A 19,105-nucleotide genomic window follows, 5' to 3' on the forward strand; every position below is an offset into this window, starting at 1 on the left:
CATAATTAACGTAACGTAAAAACTAGAATTAACCGATTGTTCGAACGGTCATCGCACAGCAGTACACATTACGCGTCTGGTGGCACCCCGAAAGTAGCAGCCACTAGAGTATCCGAACGGGTGCATGACTCGAGATATTAAAGCATAAGAAAAAGTCTATATACAAAGAACCAATTTCACGCGAAACGAGGACAGCGGAAGCGGCAGATAAATCATATAACCATAGCTCGTATTAAACAAACGTCATCGTCGTGTGAGGCTACCCGTGAGCGGGGGCCGGATCTAATTACATCCAAAACCAAACGTTGTTCTTTAGCAATTCCAAATAATGGTGCAATGCATAGTTAATTATGTTACTTATTATAGCAGTGAGTCTTTAACTGGCGGGAGAAAGCTAAATCTATCTAATCTGCTGGATGTTCCGGCAAATATCGCAAAGGCAAATCATATTGAAACGAAATGCAAACTCTAAGCCCATTCTACACGATCAATAACACTGTGTTTGTGGAATTCATTGTTATGTTTCTAACCAGCTTCTCTATAAAAGCACTAACCTGTTTTACACTGTACTATCTAATACATGTAGTAAATTCATTGCCAAGCTTTACTGTTGGTCTACTCGACTCACTCTTTTACATCTCTAGCATCACATAACAGAAGCTGAAACACTAGTTTTGTTTTTGGGCTTTGAGTGTTTTCGGTTGTGCTCAAGGGTAGTGTTGCACCTGTATATGAGTGGCACGATCGTTCATCGAACGCAACCCATTGACACTAGCAACGGATTCCATCGCATGGCCGCATAAAGCGTCGGGCGTATCATCAGAATGAATGCACTAATGACTAATTCTCTTCCATGCGTTAATCGCAATCAAACGTGTCTACTTCTAGTGGTAAATTAGTGTGCGTGGAACGATCGTTTAGCAGGACTTCCCGGTTCCAGGCCAGGTCAAAGGGACACACTCTATTTGCTTCGTCTCGCGTACCACGCTAACATATCCGAATTAACCGTGCATCATCAAGCTTCTAACGGCAGAAGTGAACTTCTACTCGGTCCGCACGCTGGTTTAACCTATGTTCGTCTGCGATCGTGGCACCGACAAAAGTAGTCGTTTTATTCTTTCTTGCTTTCTTCTTTGGCACGATTACATTACACGTCCTTTTCGCACTATTGTCCTTTTTTTTCCTTTTCTCATCTTCGCTTCTCTCTACTTCTTTGGTTTCTTTATTGTGTGAGATTAGTTCGTGCCAATACGTTATGCTACATTTGTTTGATGATCAGTCCAATTTTATCCAATCGTTTATCTATAACCGTTTTCCTTTTCCTTCTCTTTCTTTTTTTGCCCATTTTCCCCCTTTTGGCGCATTTGGTTTTCTCTTTTGCTACTTTTATTTGCAAATTTTTAAACAAATGCTCCGTATTGTTAAACCTATTCACTTTCGTTCTCTGCGCGCCATCTTTCGATCATCATTCGTGCGTCATACAATATTGCTTTTCACACTTTTAAAATCGTACAAAACAAAAATTGTGTCGTCTGGCGGCGGTCAAGTAGAATCTGAAGCCCGCCACGGTCTCCATTGCAACGTCGGTGATGGCGACGTCCACTGCAACGGTGCCGATTTCTGGTGGCGTTACGTTCGCTAGGCAGTGGAGCATCAGTACCACAGTCAACGTACCACCTCCGACACCACCTATGAATCAGCGCATCGTCATCAGCCCGGCAGTGACGGCACCGACCCCGGTGGTGGATTTTTCGGACGATCCGTTCAAAGACTATCGGTACGAAGATCCGTTCAACATCGAGGATCCGTTTGCCGATGACAGCCCCACCGCACCCGTTTCGGAAGGTATGAAGCCTGTTTTTGCATTACTTTTGCCAGTGCACCACACTTTCTGTTCTCTTTTTCCCAAGACCCATTTGCCTGTGTCGCAAACACGCTGAACAACAATAACGTGGTGAAGAGTTTTGATGCTAAGTTCAACAAATCGGCCCACACGTCGATGGAAGAGCTGGATGAACTTTACCGGGGGTTGAGCGCGGACAGTGGACTCAACTCCAAGACTGCCACTGCAAATGTCAACCGCCTGAACAACAACACACTGTCTGGCAGCAGCGGTCGTGGGTCAGTGAACGGTCAGGGACGATCATCGCAACCGGAGACGGCCGATCCGTTCGATGCATTTAACGACAATTTTTCGAAAAACACCAACAAATTGGCCGACCGGCGGAACCAGCTGTTCGACGCGTTTGACGGAAGTAGTGGGACTGGGGGAAGCAAATCGGCCACCGACTCTGCACTGTTCGATGCATTCCGAGCGCCACTGGCGACAGTCTCTCCAAACACTGTGCCCTCCAGTTCAACGTTCAAGTCGTTCGAGGACGAGTTTTCGAACATGGACGCAACCAATCTTGTCAACAACAACAGCACAACGCTTGGGGCCGGTGCGACGTTGGGAGGCGCTGATTTCGAGGCCAAATTCGACGATGCATTCAGTGGGTTTGTTGCCGGTGGCACCGCGAACGGTGCCGGCCAGCGGCCCTATGCTGCAACACTTCCGGCCCCACCAACCAAAGCGAAGTCCGGTGCCACACTGGCGAACAGTGGCTCGTTGACCGGCAGTCTAAAGAAAGCCACGGCGGTCAACAGCACTTCGCCCGGCGGGCGGCCCGTGGAACGATTTACGGGCGATTACTCGAAGGGCGACACGTTCGATTCCGATCTGAAGGCGGCCCTCGAGCGATCGATGGTAGAGAAATGATAAAGTGTGGCCGCTGCCGTGCGGAGTTCGCTTTTTTGTTCTTTACCCTTCCGTATTACCACCAAATTACCAAAACAGTTTTATCACCCTGACCCCGCGGAGAGTTCCAACAAAGAGATAGGACAATCGGGATCCAACACACAAGCGTAGGTCACGTCAACCGATACATCACCGCTCCATCTATCTACCATTTCTCGTGGAACAGACTGACGGACACGGAAAACCAAGGATCAATCACAAGTACCGAGGCGAGACAAGAAGTCGAAAACAATTCCATTTTGCGTATGTGAGGTTACAGCGTATTTTAGGCATTAAGCTTTTTCTTGTTTTTTTATGTGTTTTAATTATTTTGTTTTTTGTTTTTGTCGTGTCGTTTGTCTTCAAACGTGCCTCCTAAACGATAGGATTACGTTTCAAGGTACGTTTTGCTGCCTCTGCCTCCGGATTCCACTACTGGAACCGGAGTTTAGTAGTACGATAGGGTAAGAATTAAGCTATTACTTTCCAACCATACCCGAGGGCGGTCGCTTGTACGGCATGCAATGAATTGGGAAAGTGAACGAATTAAACCGACAAAACGGTGCCAGTTTCAACGAGTCTTCTTAAGTGTAAATAATGCATTGCATTGCTTGCTGGCCATGCTGATCAACGATTAATGAATTCGGATAGCGAAGAAATTTGAAAGATTTCATGTGGAACACTACGAATCGTACAAATCGTCCGCGTGCTTTGCTAGAGCACAGCGTACCAGACATCGAGCGGACAGAAATCTCTCGTTGAGCCAGCGCGAGCATTTTTTGGGCCACGAGTTCCAACACGATATTAGTATTGCTTTGAGCACTAGAGTGAATTTGCGAAATGAGATTTAAGAACCTGCGTGAAGCGTAGCGAATTTCGTAGTAAAACCGAAGAGCGTTTCGGGAGGGCAAAGAATGCAGAGCAGTAGGGGACACTACACAGGCGCCCACACAGGCGTCCTCTATGGCTTCGTTGGTTGTTATGTATATTTCGTATGTAATAAAGAGGCCCAACACTTAGAAGCTTCTTGAGGACGGTGTCAACTTTATCGGTGCACAGTTTCGTGGCATTCACGCAAAAATAGAAGCCTCCTCTCTAAACAGATACATTAAACGAATGCTTTACTCTTACTCACAACGCGTACCGGAGCGTTTATGTTATGCACAATGAAGTAATTAAAAAACACTAACTGAACATGAAATTGTGAGCCATTTCCGTTTATTATCACTGTGTCACCGTTTGGGGGTTTGTCACATTCTAGCTAAATATCAATTTTCGTACACAGTTTTGCGCGCAGCTTTTCCAGCCCGGCCCCGTTGGCTTCGGCGTAGTACGGCAGGGTACGCATGGTTTCGAGCCACCCGTGAACCCGTGGCCAACGGTCACCATCGATGGGCAAGATGAGATTCAGTGTGCTAACGGTGGCCACGACAGAGAAATCGGCCACCGTAAGATGATCCTCGGCAACGTACTTTGTGCGCTGCAGATATTGCTCGAGCACGTCGATCATCTCGGCGATCGGGTCCGTGTGGCTCGAGCAAACGTGCGAAATTTGTCCACGAAAGATTTTGCGCTAGAATGGGTATCATTAATTTAAAAACAAATCAATAATCTACTCACCATACCGTACCATCACTTCTGCGTCACGTTGAAACAGGAAACCATTGTTGAAACACAGCCGGTTGAACACTTTCGCCCTCTGCACCGGATCGGACACGGCCAGATCGTCTCCTTCGGCGGCGAACATCTCGCATAGATACATCATTATTGCGTGACTATCGGTAATTGTTAGTTCGTCACCATGGCACAGGACCGGAACCGTGTGCAATGGATTGATCTACGAAACGGAACGCATTCCTTATTGCCTGCATCGCCAAAGCATCACCACGGGGCACCATACCTTGACGAACTCACTCTTCAAATGGTCACCGGCGAAAAGGTTCACGTGCTCATGCTCGATCCGATCCTTTAGGTCCAACGCGGCTATCGTCAGCAGGACACTGCGCACCGGAGGGCTTACCTCGTCGTAGTAAAGAACCAGTCGTTTTTGAGATGCTTCCATTGCGTTGTTCTTCTGGATGCTCGGAAAGCCGAAAGACTAATGATCGGCCTCGATCGACCCACCGACGGTGGCTCACTTATCAACGATCTACGGAGGTTTGATTTGTTTAATTGAAGCTGCGAAATTGGAGCGCATGAGTGTGGTTTGCGGTTTGTGGCGTCCCGTGAATGTCTGTTTAGGGACGTGTTGATAGGAAATTTGAGATCTTTGCTTAGGCAGAAACTGGCCCACCACATGCCAAGCGGCAACTCCACGGCGTTTAAATAGCGCCATGAAGCATAAAGATACAAAGTGCGCCATTCTATTGTATCGACCTAATGTTATTCTTGAAGCCAATCCACTTTAAACATAGGAACCGATCTAATTTAATCCACGCATTACGGGAGGAGTGGCGCGGCTGTCAAGACAACTGATCCCCAAACTGTTTTGGGAAAAGCAAACACAACTTACCGTGTGTTGCCAATCTGACCTTAGCCGCCCGTGATCTTCTCTTGACGTGGTAATCTTACAACTGATGAAATGCCGAGACGTGAATAAAGTTCCAAACGGTGGGGTGCCTTATCTGATTTTCTTCGTTTCTTCGTCGACTGCGGGAGTATTTGTGCCATGGTTCTACTGTGCGTCACCCGCAACCACGGAGGAGAACATTTTGGCCATATGTTAAACAGAAGATGATCGTGTCACGGACACACAGTTTTACGATTGCACCGGATGGAAAGACGGACCACAGATCGCAAGGACTCGCTCATAGTTCCTAGCACATGCCCTGGGAGTATCTAACCAACAAAAACCTAAACGTAAATACTCGATCGCATACCGGCAAACAAAAAAACCCGGTCTTGTCACGGTCCATCGGCGAACAAAATTGGACGCCACGTTTTCAAGGTCAAGCGAGCAACATATCTATTTCGAACCGTGGATATGTTGCTCGGTTGTGTGTGCAGGGGGAGTTGTTGGTAAACAATCGGCCGCTTTAGGCCACTCTGGCTCTGTGTGCGTCTTGTTCGAATGGCCGCTGCAAAGTATGCGTGAGACGCGTGATTTTTTATGTAGATTTTCAAACATTCGAGGCAAAATTTTATTGAATGTTCTGGCGGCCATGCTCTTTACTTCCCTTTGGCCGCATTGTCCAGTCGTAAAGACTCACACATTTCGGAAAACTCGACCGCACCCTGCTGATTGAGCCGATCGTAATCAGGCAGCCGGCTCATCCGATCGATCCAGGCGACTAGCTTCCGGTAGTTGGCACGATCGCCCATCGGGAAAAAGGCTTCCATTGTGGCAATCGTCGCGATGCAGCTTAGATCGGCCAACGTTAGTGTGTTCCCGACGATATAGTCGTCCACCAGGGCATCGTTCAGCAATTCGTAGCCCTTCTTCAGGTAATCGATCTTGTGCTGGGGCAATTCCGAGGATCCACCGTAAAGGATTGGTTCCTGTGTTGCGGGGACGGAAATGAGGACCTTGTCACTTACATAACCAGGAAGGAACTGGGAACCCCGCTACTTACGAAGTAGAATCTCAGCCGCGAGAACAGCACGCCGGAGTCGAAGTGTAGCGCAGCGTTGATTTTTGCCCTAGTGACCGGATCCTCTGGGTAGAGGTGGGAGTGTTCCTTCTTCCCGTACTTCTGCACGAGGTAGATGATGATCGCATGACTATCACGGAGAACGATGCCACCATCGGCGATCACGGGGATCGTATGCTGAGGGTTCAGCTTCAGGAATTCGGCTGTTCGATGATCACCTGCCATCAGGTCGATTGAAACAATATCGAGCGGCAATCCAAGCAAATGCGCCGTCAACTCGACTGCCCGCCCCGGTGGGCTCAGAGTCGCCGTGTAGAGCTTAATGTTCGGCATGGTGGCTCTTTCGCGGTATAGCTGTGACTAGCCCAGAATCCCGAGTGGTTCCTCAAACATTGCCATATCGCTTAGCACTATCGCCACATTTAGATGTGGCAGAACAGTATTGGTGCCACTACGCCACTACCTTATTGTACGGTAAGCGCTGTTGATTGTGTTGCTGAGAGATAACAGCTCACCGGCATGTTTATGTTTATCATTATCATCGACGTGGATCAAACAATTTTTTATTTTTTCAAATGTTATGTATGTTCAACTGGCAGCCCGCCCAAGAATCGTTTTAGCATGTGCTGGCAACAAGGACAACTGTCAGAAGCCGGTGTGCAGTTTCCAATCAAACCGCCAAAAGGTAAACAACTGACGAGAACAATAAAACGGAGGTAATAAATACAACAGAAATAGTTTCGTATTCCGTAACAGAGCCTTACTTGCATTTGCAACGCTACGTTAAAGTGTATTCAGTGTGCCTTTATTATTACCTGCTGCAACTTGGTACAGTGCAGACGAAAGCAAACATTTGTGTAAGGCTCAAAAATGGAACCGACGGTGGAACCAACCTACGAAATGTTGGCGGAGTTAGTACGAAATTATCCGTTTATATACGATACGGTTGATTTCTTTTACAAGGATCTAACCAAAAAAAATGCAGCGTGGGAGGATATAGCCACGAGATTGAATGTGTCGAGTAAGTACAAGTGTTCACAAACATGTTTTATGTTTATCATCATTAAAAATAAAGGGCTTTAGACTCAGTGTTGATGCAATGCAATGTTTACAATGTTTATTCATACATTATTGGAAAAAAAATCGGCAAAGTCCTCACGGATTTGCATTGTATCATCGGTACATCTTCTGTTGTTTGGAGATAGTGGTATGAATGTGTTTGAAGTGTCGCTGGGTTCGAATCTATTGCGTTCAGAGGATTGGCCAGGATTATGTTCATCTATTATGAAGTTGTGTAGACAACATGCTGCTTTAATGATGTGCTCTGCTGTGGTGATTTTGCAGTTGATTGCTCTGCCGAAAACCCGCCATTTCATTGCCAGGAGGCCGAAAGCGTTTTCAACCACCCTTCTTGAACGGCTTAATGATATGTTAAAATGTTTTTTTCGGTCGTCTGTTGCTATTGCTGATCTTGGGTATGGTCGCATCAGGTAAGGTGCCAGTGCAAACCCTTCATCTCCAACGAGTACGTGTGGGGTTGTAGCATTTCTTCCTGGCAGTGGCTTTGGTGGTGGTAACGCTTGTTTTGTGATGTATTTCTTGTGGAAGGCAGAGTCTCGCAATATTGAGCTATCACTGTGTCGCCCGTATGCCCCAATGTCGGCGACGAGAAATTTGTATTTTGCGTCTACTATAGCCAACAATACAACGGAAAAGAATCCCTTGTGGCAGTAGTAAGCCGATCCGGTATTGCTGGGGCATATTACTTTAACATGCTTCCCGTCAATACTGCCAACGCAGTTAGGAAATCCCCATAGATTGTAGAAGTCCGCTGCTGTGGTTTCCCATGTGTGCCTCGTTGGAGCTGGCATAGCAACAGGTTGCAGAACGTTCCATATCTGTTCACAAACTTGGCCCACTATACCAGTCACTGTAGATATCCCCATCCGGAACGAAATAGCAATCGTTTGAAAAGAATCTCCAGTCGCCAAGTATCTACAATAAAAACCAGAGAAATAGGTACATTAATACTTTTAAAATGTATTACAGGTTCGTTTGCTAAAAACAAGTGGAAGGCCCTACGGGAAAAATATACGAGTGCGAAAAGGATGGGCAACAGAACAAAGCTTAAACAATTGGATTATCTATCTTTCCTGAACGAATTCAGCAGACCGCGCAAAACTTGCATCAATATTCCAACGCAACATTTTAAACCAGCCACAGAAGCTGGTTCCTTCGATGCCGTTAGTATTTCACCATCGTCACCATCAGCTATTACCTCTCCATCGCCATCATCAGCAAGAGGAGTCAGAGAATCCGTTACCATGTCTCCATCACCACCATCAGCAGGATCTGAATCCACTAACACAGGATCACCAACAATAACAGAATCATCAAACGTATCATTTGACGATAGCGATTCATCAAGACATTCTAAAGCGCCGAAAACCCATCCCTTAGACAAGCTTATAGAATATCTGCAACAACGAAAACAGCCGGATGATGTGGATTTGATGTTTGCAAGCTTTGCAGAGTCAACAAAAAAACTGAAGCCAGCAAACCAAGTAAAAATTAAATTAGCAATCGTGCAGTTAATAAGTGACTTACAAATCGAAGAAGCTCAGAAACAGAAATAAAATGTTTAAATTTTAAGTAGCTACAACTTATCCTCCGTGCTATTGATTATTCCGATTATGACCCAAATGTTCAAAAACATACGTGGAAAGCAAAAGAAGCACGGAACATTCCGTTGTCAGTCCTTACATTTTCAACAGGTGGCAAATGAAAAAAGGACATTTCCGTTGACTCGCATCGTGTTGTTAACGGCTATAGCGGTTTACTTATAAGATTACATATATCTATCAATGGTACAAAGTATCTGGTTTCGTTACTTACCTTAAACAAACGGCTAATCTCTCGCGTGGGTCAATAGCCTCTCGGCGATTCGTCGTCTGTCGCCTAATTCGATTTTTCACAAGATTATACAAGGCTTCAAAACTGTTTCTGGACATTCTGAAGTACACGAAGAAACGTTCTTCGTCACTCTCGAGCTCCTTCCACAGACGATGATATTCGCCGATATTTCTCCGTTTTTTGTTGGTTTCATGCACCCAACAACGTCTCGTTGATAACAAAACAGCACTAATAAGCACTACTGCCTCATCATCCAATTCATTTATCATATTGACAAAAAAGTGAGCGACCAACGATTCAACTGATTCAAGGATTCATTCAACGCCAATCGAATGCCAACAAAACTTTACTTTACTTTATTTTGGCCTTTGATGACGCTGAGTGCCTAACGACGGTGAAATCATGTGGAAATTTCGTGCAGCGTCGCTCTGACAGCTGTCATCATGTGAAGGCCCGCCTAAACACGAATAAACAAACCACTGAAAACTGCATTAATTTGTTCAAACCGATCACACTGTGAAAGTTAATCTGCCCAGCCAACGAAAGGTTGCAGCATTTTCACCGATTCAAACGCTCCCTTAACTCATATCAATTTTCTGCGACATTATTGTTGTATCCGGCAAACACCGCAACGTTTATTGCAAAGCAAACACTGCAGCGTGCTGATTGCAGTTAACAAGCCCGTTGTCGTGTTCAAAATCGGCTAAATCTAACATATTGGAATACACTTAAGGTAAGTCTTATTCTTCTCTCTCTTGCATAATTGAAACGGTGGTAAAACGTACCAAAAAATTAAGCATTGTGGAAGCGACAACGTGCGGAGCGTAGCAGTTCTGTGGACCTCTGGTGAAAATTGCAGACGAAGAACTCCAACACTTGCTTCCTAATCCACAGATGTCCTCTCTTCACGAACCGCCTCGGGGATCAAAAAGAGCGAGAGCGTCTCCAGAAAACGATACACAAAGAATGCAGGGTGAGCGGGACATAAAAAGAGAAGGCACGTGCCAAGCAGATCCGACGCCAAGCGGGAGTGGGCTGGCTCCGGCGATTACTGATGAGATCGTAGGCGTTGGCCAGATAATACGCGGCCTGGTTGCGGACGACGGAAAGTACCATAGCGTAAGCGATCCTGACGCATTGGAGTCTGAGCGTTCTGCCTTTAAAGCGCTACCCGCAGCACAGCGCGCCCGAGCTCAACGTGTTTGTAAGGGAATAGCGGAAATGGCCGTAGAAAACCGTCTGGGCCCGAACGTCACGAGACAAATGCTATGTTTGCTGCAACCAGACTACCCTGGAATGCCGGTGGATGTGCGGGCAGTTTTAGAAGTGCCAACGATAATTTCTCCGATACGACAAATCCAGGGTGGTCAGTACTGGCACCGCGGCTTGGGTTAGTATTTAGTTAGTACTCATTTCGTTATTTGCGCTCATCTTATTTTTCACTTATTTGCAGAGGACGGACTGCGGAAAAACTATACCAACGAAAGCGGTGCCACATATGTCGACATAGACATACATGTTGGCCAGGTGTCGCTTTCCTCACACCCGCAAACGGTAGTTTGGACCATCCTAGGCCGGGTACACGGTTCTAAGCAACAACAGGCGAAACCGTTTGTGATCGGTGCGTACACGGGGGAGAAGCGGCCCGAAAGGATGGAGGAGTTCCTCGAGCAGTTCGTTATAGAGGCAAAAAAAATGTGCGAAGAAAACATCGCTATCGATCGGGCCTTCCTTAAGCTGCGCGCATTCTATTGCAACCCCATAGTTCATTCACTTATCAAAGGTAAGCTCCGGAGGGACAACCCTAAGGATTGGCGGATGTGTCATAATGGCGTTTTGTTTTTTAGCGACAGTATACTACGACTCACAGATGGGGTGCCACAAATGCACGCTAGTTGCGCATAGAGAGGATAAGCATATGTCGTACTCCATCAACACAGCTGAGCGGAGAACCAACAGCATGTTCCGCGCATTAAAATACGACGGCCACCATGCGGATGAAGTAATTGGTGAGGGTGAAGACAGGAGGAGAGTCAATGTACAATCGCCATTGGTACATTTGCAAGTGGACATGGTGGAGGATTTCCTTGTGGGGGACGAGGTTCACCTAATACACATGGGTGTACTGAGGAAATTGCTCCACAGTTTTATGCACGGCAACGGCAGTGAAACACCAGCAATGCTGCCGCAGACTCTACGGTTCGGCTCTACCTTGTTACAGGGAGTTACATTACCGTGCGAGTGCTCTCCGCGGTACTTCCCGCCACTGACAAAAAGTATGAACCAATGGGACCGCCCTCATTTTGGTAATCTCCTAAAATACATGGGAATAGTGATTTTGAAACATATTTTGCCCCAAGATCTCTTTGACATTTACATGGTTTTGCATTGGGGCGTTTGCCTTTTAAGCTCCAATTATTATAAGCCTAATTGGGAGTTTGCCGATAAGTTTTTTGTACGGTTTCTAAATTTGTACAAAATTAAATTCAAAACAATCAGTTATAAATTCCACTGCCTCACCCATCTTGTGGACGAGGTGAAAAGGTTTGGCCCTTTGGGCGAAAATGCATCAACACCATTCGACAGTGCGCGGGCATCCCTTCGCAACACTGTGGATCGGCAAAAACCGACGATTGAACAGGTTGCCAGCACACTGCTCGTTCACGAAGTTGCATTGGAAAAAAAGACCAATACTCCCCCGTATCCCTCTGTTAGCAACCCAAACGCCAACCAACATGGCACCTATCTTAGGGTGTCACTTCGTGAAGGGTTCTCTCTAACAACCGACAGTCCTGCTGACTGTTGGTTTCTTGTTAAATCCAAACAGCCCGATGAATCTCCTCGCGTAGTGAAGTTCCTATTCGCCTCTGTTGCCCCCTTCTTGGTAACAGCGGTTCCCCTAGTCTCCCAATCGGTAGATTTCAATATAATTACTGATGCAAACGATCCCCTACCCAAGGAACTGAATGTGTTCAAGTCTTACGACAACACCAGCACTCTGGACTCGCGAACACAGTATCCCTTGGAGGATATTCTGTGCAAATTGGTGGTGCTGCCGATACATAATTTAACCATGTACAACCCTATGACAGAAACCTTGCCAAATGAGATTCCGTCAGTACCTGTCAGTATCTTGTCCCCCCCTGGTACTCCACCAACTGATCGACCATCGGGCAGTTTAAACGCCTGCACCTGAGCTTATGATCTGAAATTGTTTAATAGCGTAAAAAGTAATAATAAGTAATAATAATAAATGATGTAGTCGAGAAGTCGAAACTCGATCGTGTGCCACACCATCTCGGTGTGGCCGTGGTCTTTACGTCCGAATTCCAATCTTTCCTGGTGCTCCGGTACACGTACGGTTTTTTCGGCAGCGTCATCAGTTACATAACCGGGTTCGCCCTGACAATGTCAGTCCTAGCAAGCGGACGTCGCACGGAATCTTGCCGGTGGACTTAGCTTGACCGGGTACAGCTTAATATTCGGCATCGGCACTGGGACGCTAACGTGGTGTCGGTCCTTGTTCCATGTTCACTTCAACGCTCTGCTAGCGCTAAACGGCAATTGACTCACTAAAAGCAATGTAGTGTCGCTGCGGCCACAGTCTACCCCAATCAAAGAGCCCGAATCCGTTCGCGGCTTATTGGAACAGTGCAGTGGAACGAAGGAGAGAACACTTCTATATTCCCGCCTGTCACCGTCGGTTCCTCACCGGCACGGAGATTAATTGCACCCCCCGGTAATGGGACAACGTGGCTATTAAACAAATTAACATCTTTCCGCTAATGGCGATTAGCTTCTAACCATAAATTTTTTTTAATTTCAAAGAATTTTAATTACTTTTATTAGAACGAAAGTAACCAAAATTTTGTAATTGAATTGTTTTTCAAAAAATCTGGAATTTGATAAATTTATCGTACATGTTGTGTATATTTTAAACGAATGAAATAAAACTCGTTATAAATCAATCACACGTTCTCAAATTTCTCCGGCACTAATTGATGGTGTCATACGGAAATCAACCTTACAGTTAACACATTACTGTTCCCGTAGAAACTGTACTGTACAAATGTATGCATCAAAACGAAACTGGTTCGCTCGCGGTCTTCGAATGAGAAACAGATATCGGCGCAGAATCATTTTTGCGATTACGCTCACGTCCGATTTATTAGCGCCCATTAGCATTTACTTTTTGGCGTTAGCTTCCGCTTTCGACAGAACGAACTTTCCCAGTTCGGTTGCACCGCTGCCATTGGCTTCCTCGTAGTACGGCAACTGCTTCAAGCGGTCGATCCAGGCGTGAATCTTCGGGTACTGCGACGCTTCCATCGGCACCACACCCGCAATGGAAGTGACCGAAGACACGCAGCTGAAGTCAGCCAACGTCAGGTGGTCGCCCGCGACGTACGCATCGACCAAGGTGTCCTCTAGTAGGCCGTACGCCTTCCGAACGTACTCAGCCCGATCCTCGGGAATGTCCGAATGGCCACCGAAAAGAATTCGCTCCTAATGTGGGTGAGGAGAACCGATTAGCCCTGGGTGGTTGGTTGAGTTCCTTGACAGCCCCACACTTACTAAGATGAAGCGCATCCGAGCGAAAAGAACCCCGGACTCGAAGTGGAGAGCCGCGTTAACACGTGCCTGCTGTACCGGATCCTTCGGGTAGAGGGCATCGTCTTTCGCGTACTTCGTCACCAGATAAATCATGATGGCGTGGCTCTCGGGAATGATTGTGCCACCATCATCTAGCACCGGAATCGTATGTTGAGGGTTGAGCTATGAGATCATGAATTCATTGTTAGCACAACTGTCGAATTTCTTATCACAATCCGCTCACTCTTACCTTCAAGAACTCCGCCTTCATATGATCTCCGGTTAGCAGGTTCACCGTCCGCTGGTCAAGCTCTAGTCCCAGTGCTTTGGCCGTCATTTCGACGGCTCGGCACGGTGGACTAAGGTGCAGCGTGTGGAGCACTAGATTCGGCATTTTCTGGTGGGCTGGCTTAAGATCAACCGTCGCGAAGCGGAACCGGACTCGAACTGATGATTAAGGTGGACAACCGCCGACCACGACAGCAGCGTACCCGGTCGTGTGAGTGTTCGTGACGAGCAACATTCCTCTATTTATGTCCACGCACGGACAGCAATCTCCTGCGGGCGTAGTTGTGGGTCGCGACATTAAGATTCGTTAGTTTTTTTTTTGTTTTTTTTACCCGTCCCAACCGAACATGATATTCCGGTTTGTGCTCGCGGCATACGCGAAACGACACACAAAAAAAATGTTTCGAGAAACATAAGTAAACATGGGTGGCTTTGCCGCAAAATACACACAGGGCGCTGGGCGATAAGCATTGATCGGGAACTGCTAATCGCCGTCGCTGATGATGATGAGGATAGAATTGGATTTGTAACGATTAGTTTTAATCGAAAAAATGTATATCTTAGCGATAGCAGTCGTGCACACCAATGTGGGAAACTGTTTTGGCTGTCCGACAGTAAAATCGCTTTGCACGTTTGGCCTCGGTTACCATCGATCTTCGTTCGCTTCAGATAACGATTTTGCCCTATCAAATGGGCCCGGGTCCATTGGTTTTTGCATTGGTTTTATTGTGCTTTTCGCAACGGCAGATTAGAACAACAAAGCATAATGTAATCAAATTCATTTGCTTCCTTCCACCACAAGTGTCTCTCCAACTTTTTCAATCTGTGAAGCCCGCACCACAAGACTTGCTATCTCTTTGACTACATTTCTAATCGTCCATGTTTACAGAATGTTCCTACTAGTTCCAAAACGAGATGAATAAACATCAAAAATACCGAGCTGTTGGTCAAATGTTGCTCTAAATGTGTTCATTTCTCAACGAGAGATACGTGCACATCTTTTTATGACTTTACATTACTCACTGATGGTGGACGGAGGCGATAACTGTGTGGTTTGCATGTAAATGCTATATCCACAATTTGTTATCTTGCTTCTTATCCACAGATCCGCTCAGGAGCTCAGGAAATTCGCCCCCACAGCAGGTGCGGGAGCGCCTAAGATCGCAGTGAAGATCAGAAGATCGTTCGGTTCCCGTCAGTATCCGGCCGAGTCAATGGCTACGTTGGTGTTGTACACAAATAAGAAAAGTCCCCCCTGTCGGGCGGTGAGGCTGACGGCCCGTGCCCTCGGACTCGAGTTGATCGAGAAAGAAATGACTCTGGTGCGTGGTGATAAGCTGATGGAAGAGTTCTTGAAGGTGGTGACGATCTGGTGGTTTCTTCCGCTTTTTCGCTGTTAACTTATGCTGGCCCCGACCGAACCTCGTTTTAGGTTAGCCCACAGCACACGATACCGGTTCTGGATGACGGCGGCACGATCATCATCGCCAGCCACGCTATTATGATCTACCTCGTTTGCAAATACGGTCAGGACGATCGGCTCTACCCGGCCGATATTGTGAAGCGTGCCCGCGTCCACACTTCCCTCCACCTTGATTCGGGCGTGATCTTTTCGCGGCTAAGTTTTCTATTCGTCAGTAGCGGCCCCAAAGTGGCCCCATCAAGTTGCCCTGCAATACTTTCGCTTCGCTCGCTTCACAGGAACCAGTGATCTACTCGGGCAAATCATACTTCCACTCAGACCGCGTGGAACACATCCGGAAGGCGTACCGTTTGCTGGAAGACACCCTCGTGGATGACTATCTGGTCGGTAGCGGCTTGACTATCGCCGACTTTAGCTGCATCTCCAGCATCTCCTCACTGGTAGGTGTCGTGCCGCTGGAGGAGGAAAAGTTCCCCAAAATCACTCGATGGATCTCGCGCATGAAGGAGCTACCGTACTACGAGGAGACGAACGGTACCGGTGCCACCGAGTTGGCACAGTTCGTGCTGGGGAAAAAGGAAGCCAACGCGGCGCAGTATTTATGATCGCCGATCGCCGGCGCGAACAACAAAATACGTTTCCCTGTCGGTTTATGCAAATGCTTCTGTCGGTTTTATTCGCTGCGCCGTCCAGACGGCCGTTCAATAAAACGTAAATACAAATCGGCCACCATCACCATTTTGCTTATGCCTTGCCCACTTTCTGGTTGTACAGTTGTAGTGCCTCGTTGGCACGGTCGGTATTTATGTCCTTGTAGTTCGGGAGGTTTTTCTCGAGCCGTGCCAGGTAAGCCACCACCGACGGGTACTTGCTGGCATCGACCGGGAACAGTGCGTTCAGCGTACAGAGGGACGTTGAAACACTGACGTCGGCCAGTGTTATGGTGCTGCCTACCAGATAGTCCGTACCACCGGAAGCCAGAGAACCTTCGAGTAGCTCGTAAGCCTTCTGAATCGAATCGAGCTTTTCCTTCGGTACCTCCGTCTGGCCCCAGTAGAAGACCGGTTCCAGAATCCAGCGTAAACGGGCAAAAAGCACACCGGACTCGAAATGGAGCATTGCATTGACGTGCGCCTGCTGGACCAGGTCCTTCGGGTAGAGTCCGTCATCCTTGGCGTACTTCGAGACCAGGTAGACGATGATCGCGTGGCTGTCGAACAGCGCTACCCCGTTATCGTTGATCGTGGGTACCGTGTGCAGGGGATTCATCTAGAACGATAACCGAATAACTGGATACAGTATACCATACCGGGCTATCCGGATACCGGATACCAAACGTTGTTCAACGCCGTACCTTGAGGTATTCCGGTGTCATGTGCTCCTTCTTCACCAGATCCATGTATTGGATATCCAGCTCCAGCCCCAACAGCTTCGCCGTCAGCTCAACAGACCGGCCGGCCGGCGTACGGCGCGTGGTGTACAACTTAATCGGGGCCATCGCTTCGTTCGGATTTCGCGTCTACCTTGTCCCGTCGCCGTCGGAGAAAGACTATTTGCGCTTAGCGATTTTGACGCGCATCTCGCGGCTACGCGTCGGAGATGTATTTTAAGTCGCATTCTTGATGGCCGTATGAGTGTTTTCGAGCGGCGATCAATCGATATCGCGGGCCAACAAACACTTCCACGAAACCGGTTGCCGCGTGCGTGTTGGTAACGGCGGCTCGCGGCTTCGATGGCCACAATGCCGCCGCCGAGGGGTTTGCCAATGGAAGGGTTGAAATGGTTTTTTGTACGAAAAATGTACGTATTAAAGTAAAAAGAAAATATTTTTTTGCCAAGAGGATGTTTTTTTAAATCGGTAAATAAAATATCAACGTGAATGTGAATCGAGACATGATTAGAATTTTTTATTTATTTTAAAGTCCAAGAAATACAAACTTTTGAGCAATATTGAAGGGTTTGTTACCACACATTTGTTATTGTTAAAATCTGGTTCGCAGAAACATGTGTTTATCCACAATGGGATTGATAAAATGATGCATGTATTAGGTGTACACGAAAGTCTTGAGCCTTCTGATTGAAAAGGCGCCTGTTTTAGCTGTAATTCAGTTATCGCTATCAGCTAAATGTCATTGCGTAGGGTTATTGGGCAACCTCATTAGTGTAGATCATTATTTTGATACACTTTTCCTGGCGAAGGTTTTATCGCCGAAAAAGCGATTTTGGAATTAGATTTTCGTTGGCCTGGGAAGTCTACAAAAAACAATAGTTGTTAAAGTCACGATTAAATGCTTACGGGGTGGAGGTTTCTCTCTGTAGGCTAAGGAGCGCGATTTGGTGCTTTCGGTGGGATCAGCTGGGAGTTGTCCATTACGAACAATTGCACAAACAACAGGCTAAATGCTTATCCAAAAATGGCTCGCCCTGTCCAATAACTTAACGACAATCAAAACGCAAACCGAACGAACCGTAACGGCTGCACATCCAATGGCATCCGCCGAATGATCATCACCAAACGACCGAATGGCCTTTTTGGATACTGTTTTGGCGCAATACACCGACCAGCGCAGCGAAAGGCTTCGCGGTCACGGAAGCAGCGTCACCACCGGATGTGAAGTGGTGCGGCATTTTCCACTTCGTTGCGTGGAATGCACCTTCCGCTTCCGTTTCGGTTCCCCTCCCGGGGCAAGCTCGCAATTCCGCTCTGACACACTTTTCATCGCCAAAAGGGAGACAACAATGGCGATTTACCATTTAATTTCATTCGCTTTCATTCTCATGGGGCCACGGTAGCGTCGCAAAAGCGGCGGCGATTTACCGTGAGAAATCCACCGATCGGTTAGATGAGCAGACGGACACCCAGGTTCCATTGGCGTCACGCCCGCACACTTTATTTCGTCGTTGTCGCTGTTTTGATTTGACCGCTAGATCGGCCGACGACTGGCGACACGCTTCATGGCACCTCTTTCTGCCGTCATCACATGTTGGTGTGCCGAATCCGGCTCCCGGGCAGAATGCGTGGGGTTTTGGGGATTTTTGGGGACACCAAAACTGCCGTGGGCTGACGTGAGTTCCAACGCTCAGCCGTCCCCGATCGCAGGTGATCGCCTTCAATGGGAATCGTCGCCAGTGCTCCGGCTCCGGCGGCTTACCAACCCATTTACCAGCCCATTTCTGCGATTGAGGCGATTTAGTCGTTAGTGGAAACGTTCCGAGCGTTCCATAGAAAGCTCCATCGGTTACGTTACGCTGTTTTTTCTCCCACCGTGAATGAATTTGGCTTTTTGTTTGGCCCAACATGCCCCGATGTGAATGAGTTGATGAGAAGCAACATTACTGTGCGGCCCAGCATCGGACGCGAAACAAGGGTTTTGGGAGCAAATTCGGTTCGCGGAGCAGCGGTCATTTGCACCATAAAGCATTGTAACCCGCATTTATGCCGGGGAGTTTTTTCATTATATGCCTAGCGGAGCTGCTATTTTTGTTTAGATTCTTCAGCATCATAGCCATTAATTTGTTGGA

General features: G+C 47.3%; 6 protein-coding genes across 7 annotated transcripts; 1 reads left to right on the forward strand and 5 right to left on the reverse strand.

Annotated features, from left to right (window-relative positions):
• Window positions 1–3,902: 3,902 nt before the first annotated feature.
• LOC128271789 (glutathione S-transferase E14-like) lies at window positions 3,903–4,906 on the reverse strand. Its single transcript, XM_053009430.1, has 3 exons — window positions 4,677–4,906; window positions 4,407–4,613; window positions 3,903–4,349 (listed from the first exon to the last, which is right to left on the reverse strand). The coding sequence occupies exons 1-3, from the start codon at window positions 4,836–4,838 to the stop codon at window positions 4,038–4,040; spliced, it is 681 nt and encodes a 226-aa protein (XP_052865390.1). The 5' UTR covers window positions 4,839–4,906; the 3' UTR covers window positions 3,903–4,037.
• A 1,004-nt stretch (window positions 4,907–5,910) lies between these two features.
• On the reverse strand, window positions 5,911–6,741 carry LOC128271788 (glutathione S-transferase 1-like). Its single transcript, XM_053009429.1, has 2 exons — window positions 6,349–6,741; window positions 5,911–6,274 (listed from the first exon to the last, which is right to left on the reverse strand). The coding sequence occupies exons 1-2, from the start codon at window positions 6,697–6,699 to the stop codon at window positions 5,945–5,947; spliced, it is 681 nt and encodes a 226-aa protein (XP_052865389.1). The 5' UTR covers window positions 6,700–6,741; the 3' UTR covers window positions 5,911–5,944.
• A 746-nt stretch (window positions 6,742–7,487) lies between these two features.
• LOC128270952 (uncharacterized) lies at window positions 7,488–9,438 on the reverse strand. The gene is made up of 2 exons (XM_053008382.1): window positions 9,262–9,438; window positions 7,488–8,361 (listed from the first exon to the last, which is right to left on the reverse strand). Exons 1-2 carry the CDS (start codon window positions 9,375–9,377, stop codon window positions 7,488–7,490), a joined length of 990 nt encoding a protein of 329 aa, XP_052864342.1. The 5' UTR covers window positions 9,378–9,438.
• A 3,741-nt stretch (window positions 9,439–13,179) lies between these two features.
• Window positions 13,180–14,346, reverse strand: LOC128272082 (glutathione S-transferase 1-like). The gene is made up of 3 exons (XM_053009814.1): window positions 14,123–14,346; window positions 13,855–14,055; window positions 13,180–13,785 (listed from the first exon to the last, which is right to left on the reverse strand). The coding sequence occupies exons 1-3, from the start codon at window positions 14,264–14,266 to the stop codon at window positions 13,465–13,467; spliced, it is 666 nt and encodes a 221-aa protein (XP_052865774.1). The 5' UTR covers window positions 14,267–14,346; the 3' UTR covers window positions 13,180–13,464.
• Window positions 14,347–15,315: 969 nt separating this feature from the next.
• Window positions 15,316–16,851, forward strand: LOC128272080 (glutathione S-transferase 1-like). Of its 2 annotated transcripts, none has more exons than XM_053009811.1 (3): window positions 15,316–15,518; window positions 15,593–15,793; window positions 15,862–16,851. In XM_053009811.1, exons 1-3 carry the CDS (start codon window positions 15,375–15,377, stop codon window positions 16,186–16,188), a joined length of 672 nt encoding a protein of 223 aa, XP_052865771.1. In that variant the 5' UTR covers window positions 15,316–15,374; the 3' UTR covers window positions 16,189–16,851. The 2 variants fall into 2 exon arrangements, with proteins under 2 accessions (XP_052865771.1, XP_052865772.1); XM_053009812.1 differs by having other exon boundaries at window positions 15,316–15,482.
• On the reverse strand, window positions 16,229–17,192 carry LOC128272081 (glutathione S-transferase 1-like). The gene is made up of 2 exons (XM_053009813.1): window positions 16,938–17,192; window positions 16,229–16,852 (listed from the first exon to the last, which is right to left on the reverse strand). The coding sequence occupies exons 1-2, from the start codon at window positions 17,079–17,081 to the stop codon at window positions 16,328–16,330; spliced, it is 669 nt and encodes a 222-aa protein (XP_052865773.1). The 5' UTR covers window positions 17,082–17,192; the 3' UTR covers window positions 16,229–16,327.
• Window positions 17,193–19,105: the final 1,913 nt, after the last annotated feature.

The sequence above is a fragment of the Anopheles cruzii genome, chromosome 3 (assembly GCF_943734635.1).
Source record: "Anopheles cruzii chromosome 3, idAnoCruzAS_RS32_06, whole genome shotgun sequence".
In the NCBI taxonomy this organism is placed as follows: domain Eukaryota; kingdom Metazoa; phylum Arthropoda; class Insecta; order Diptera; family Culicidae; genus Anopheles; species Anopheles cruzii.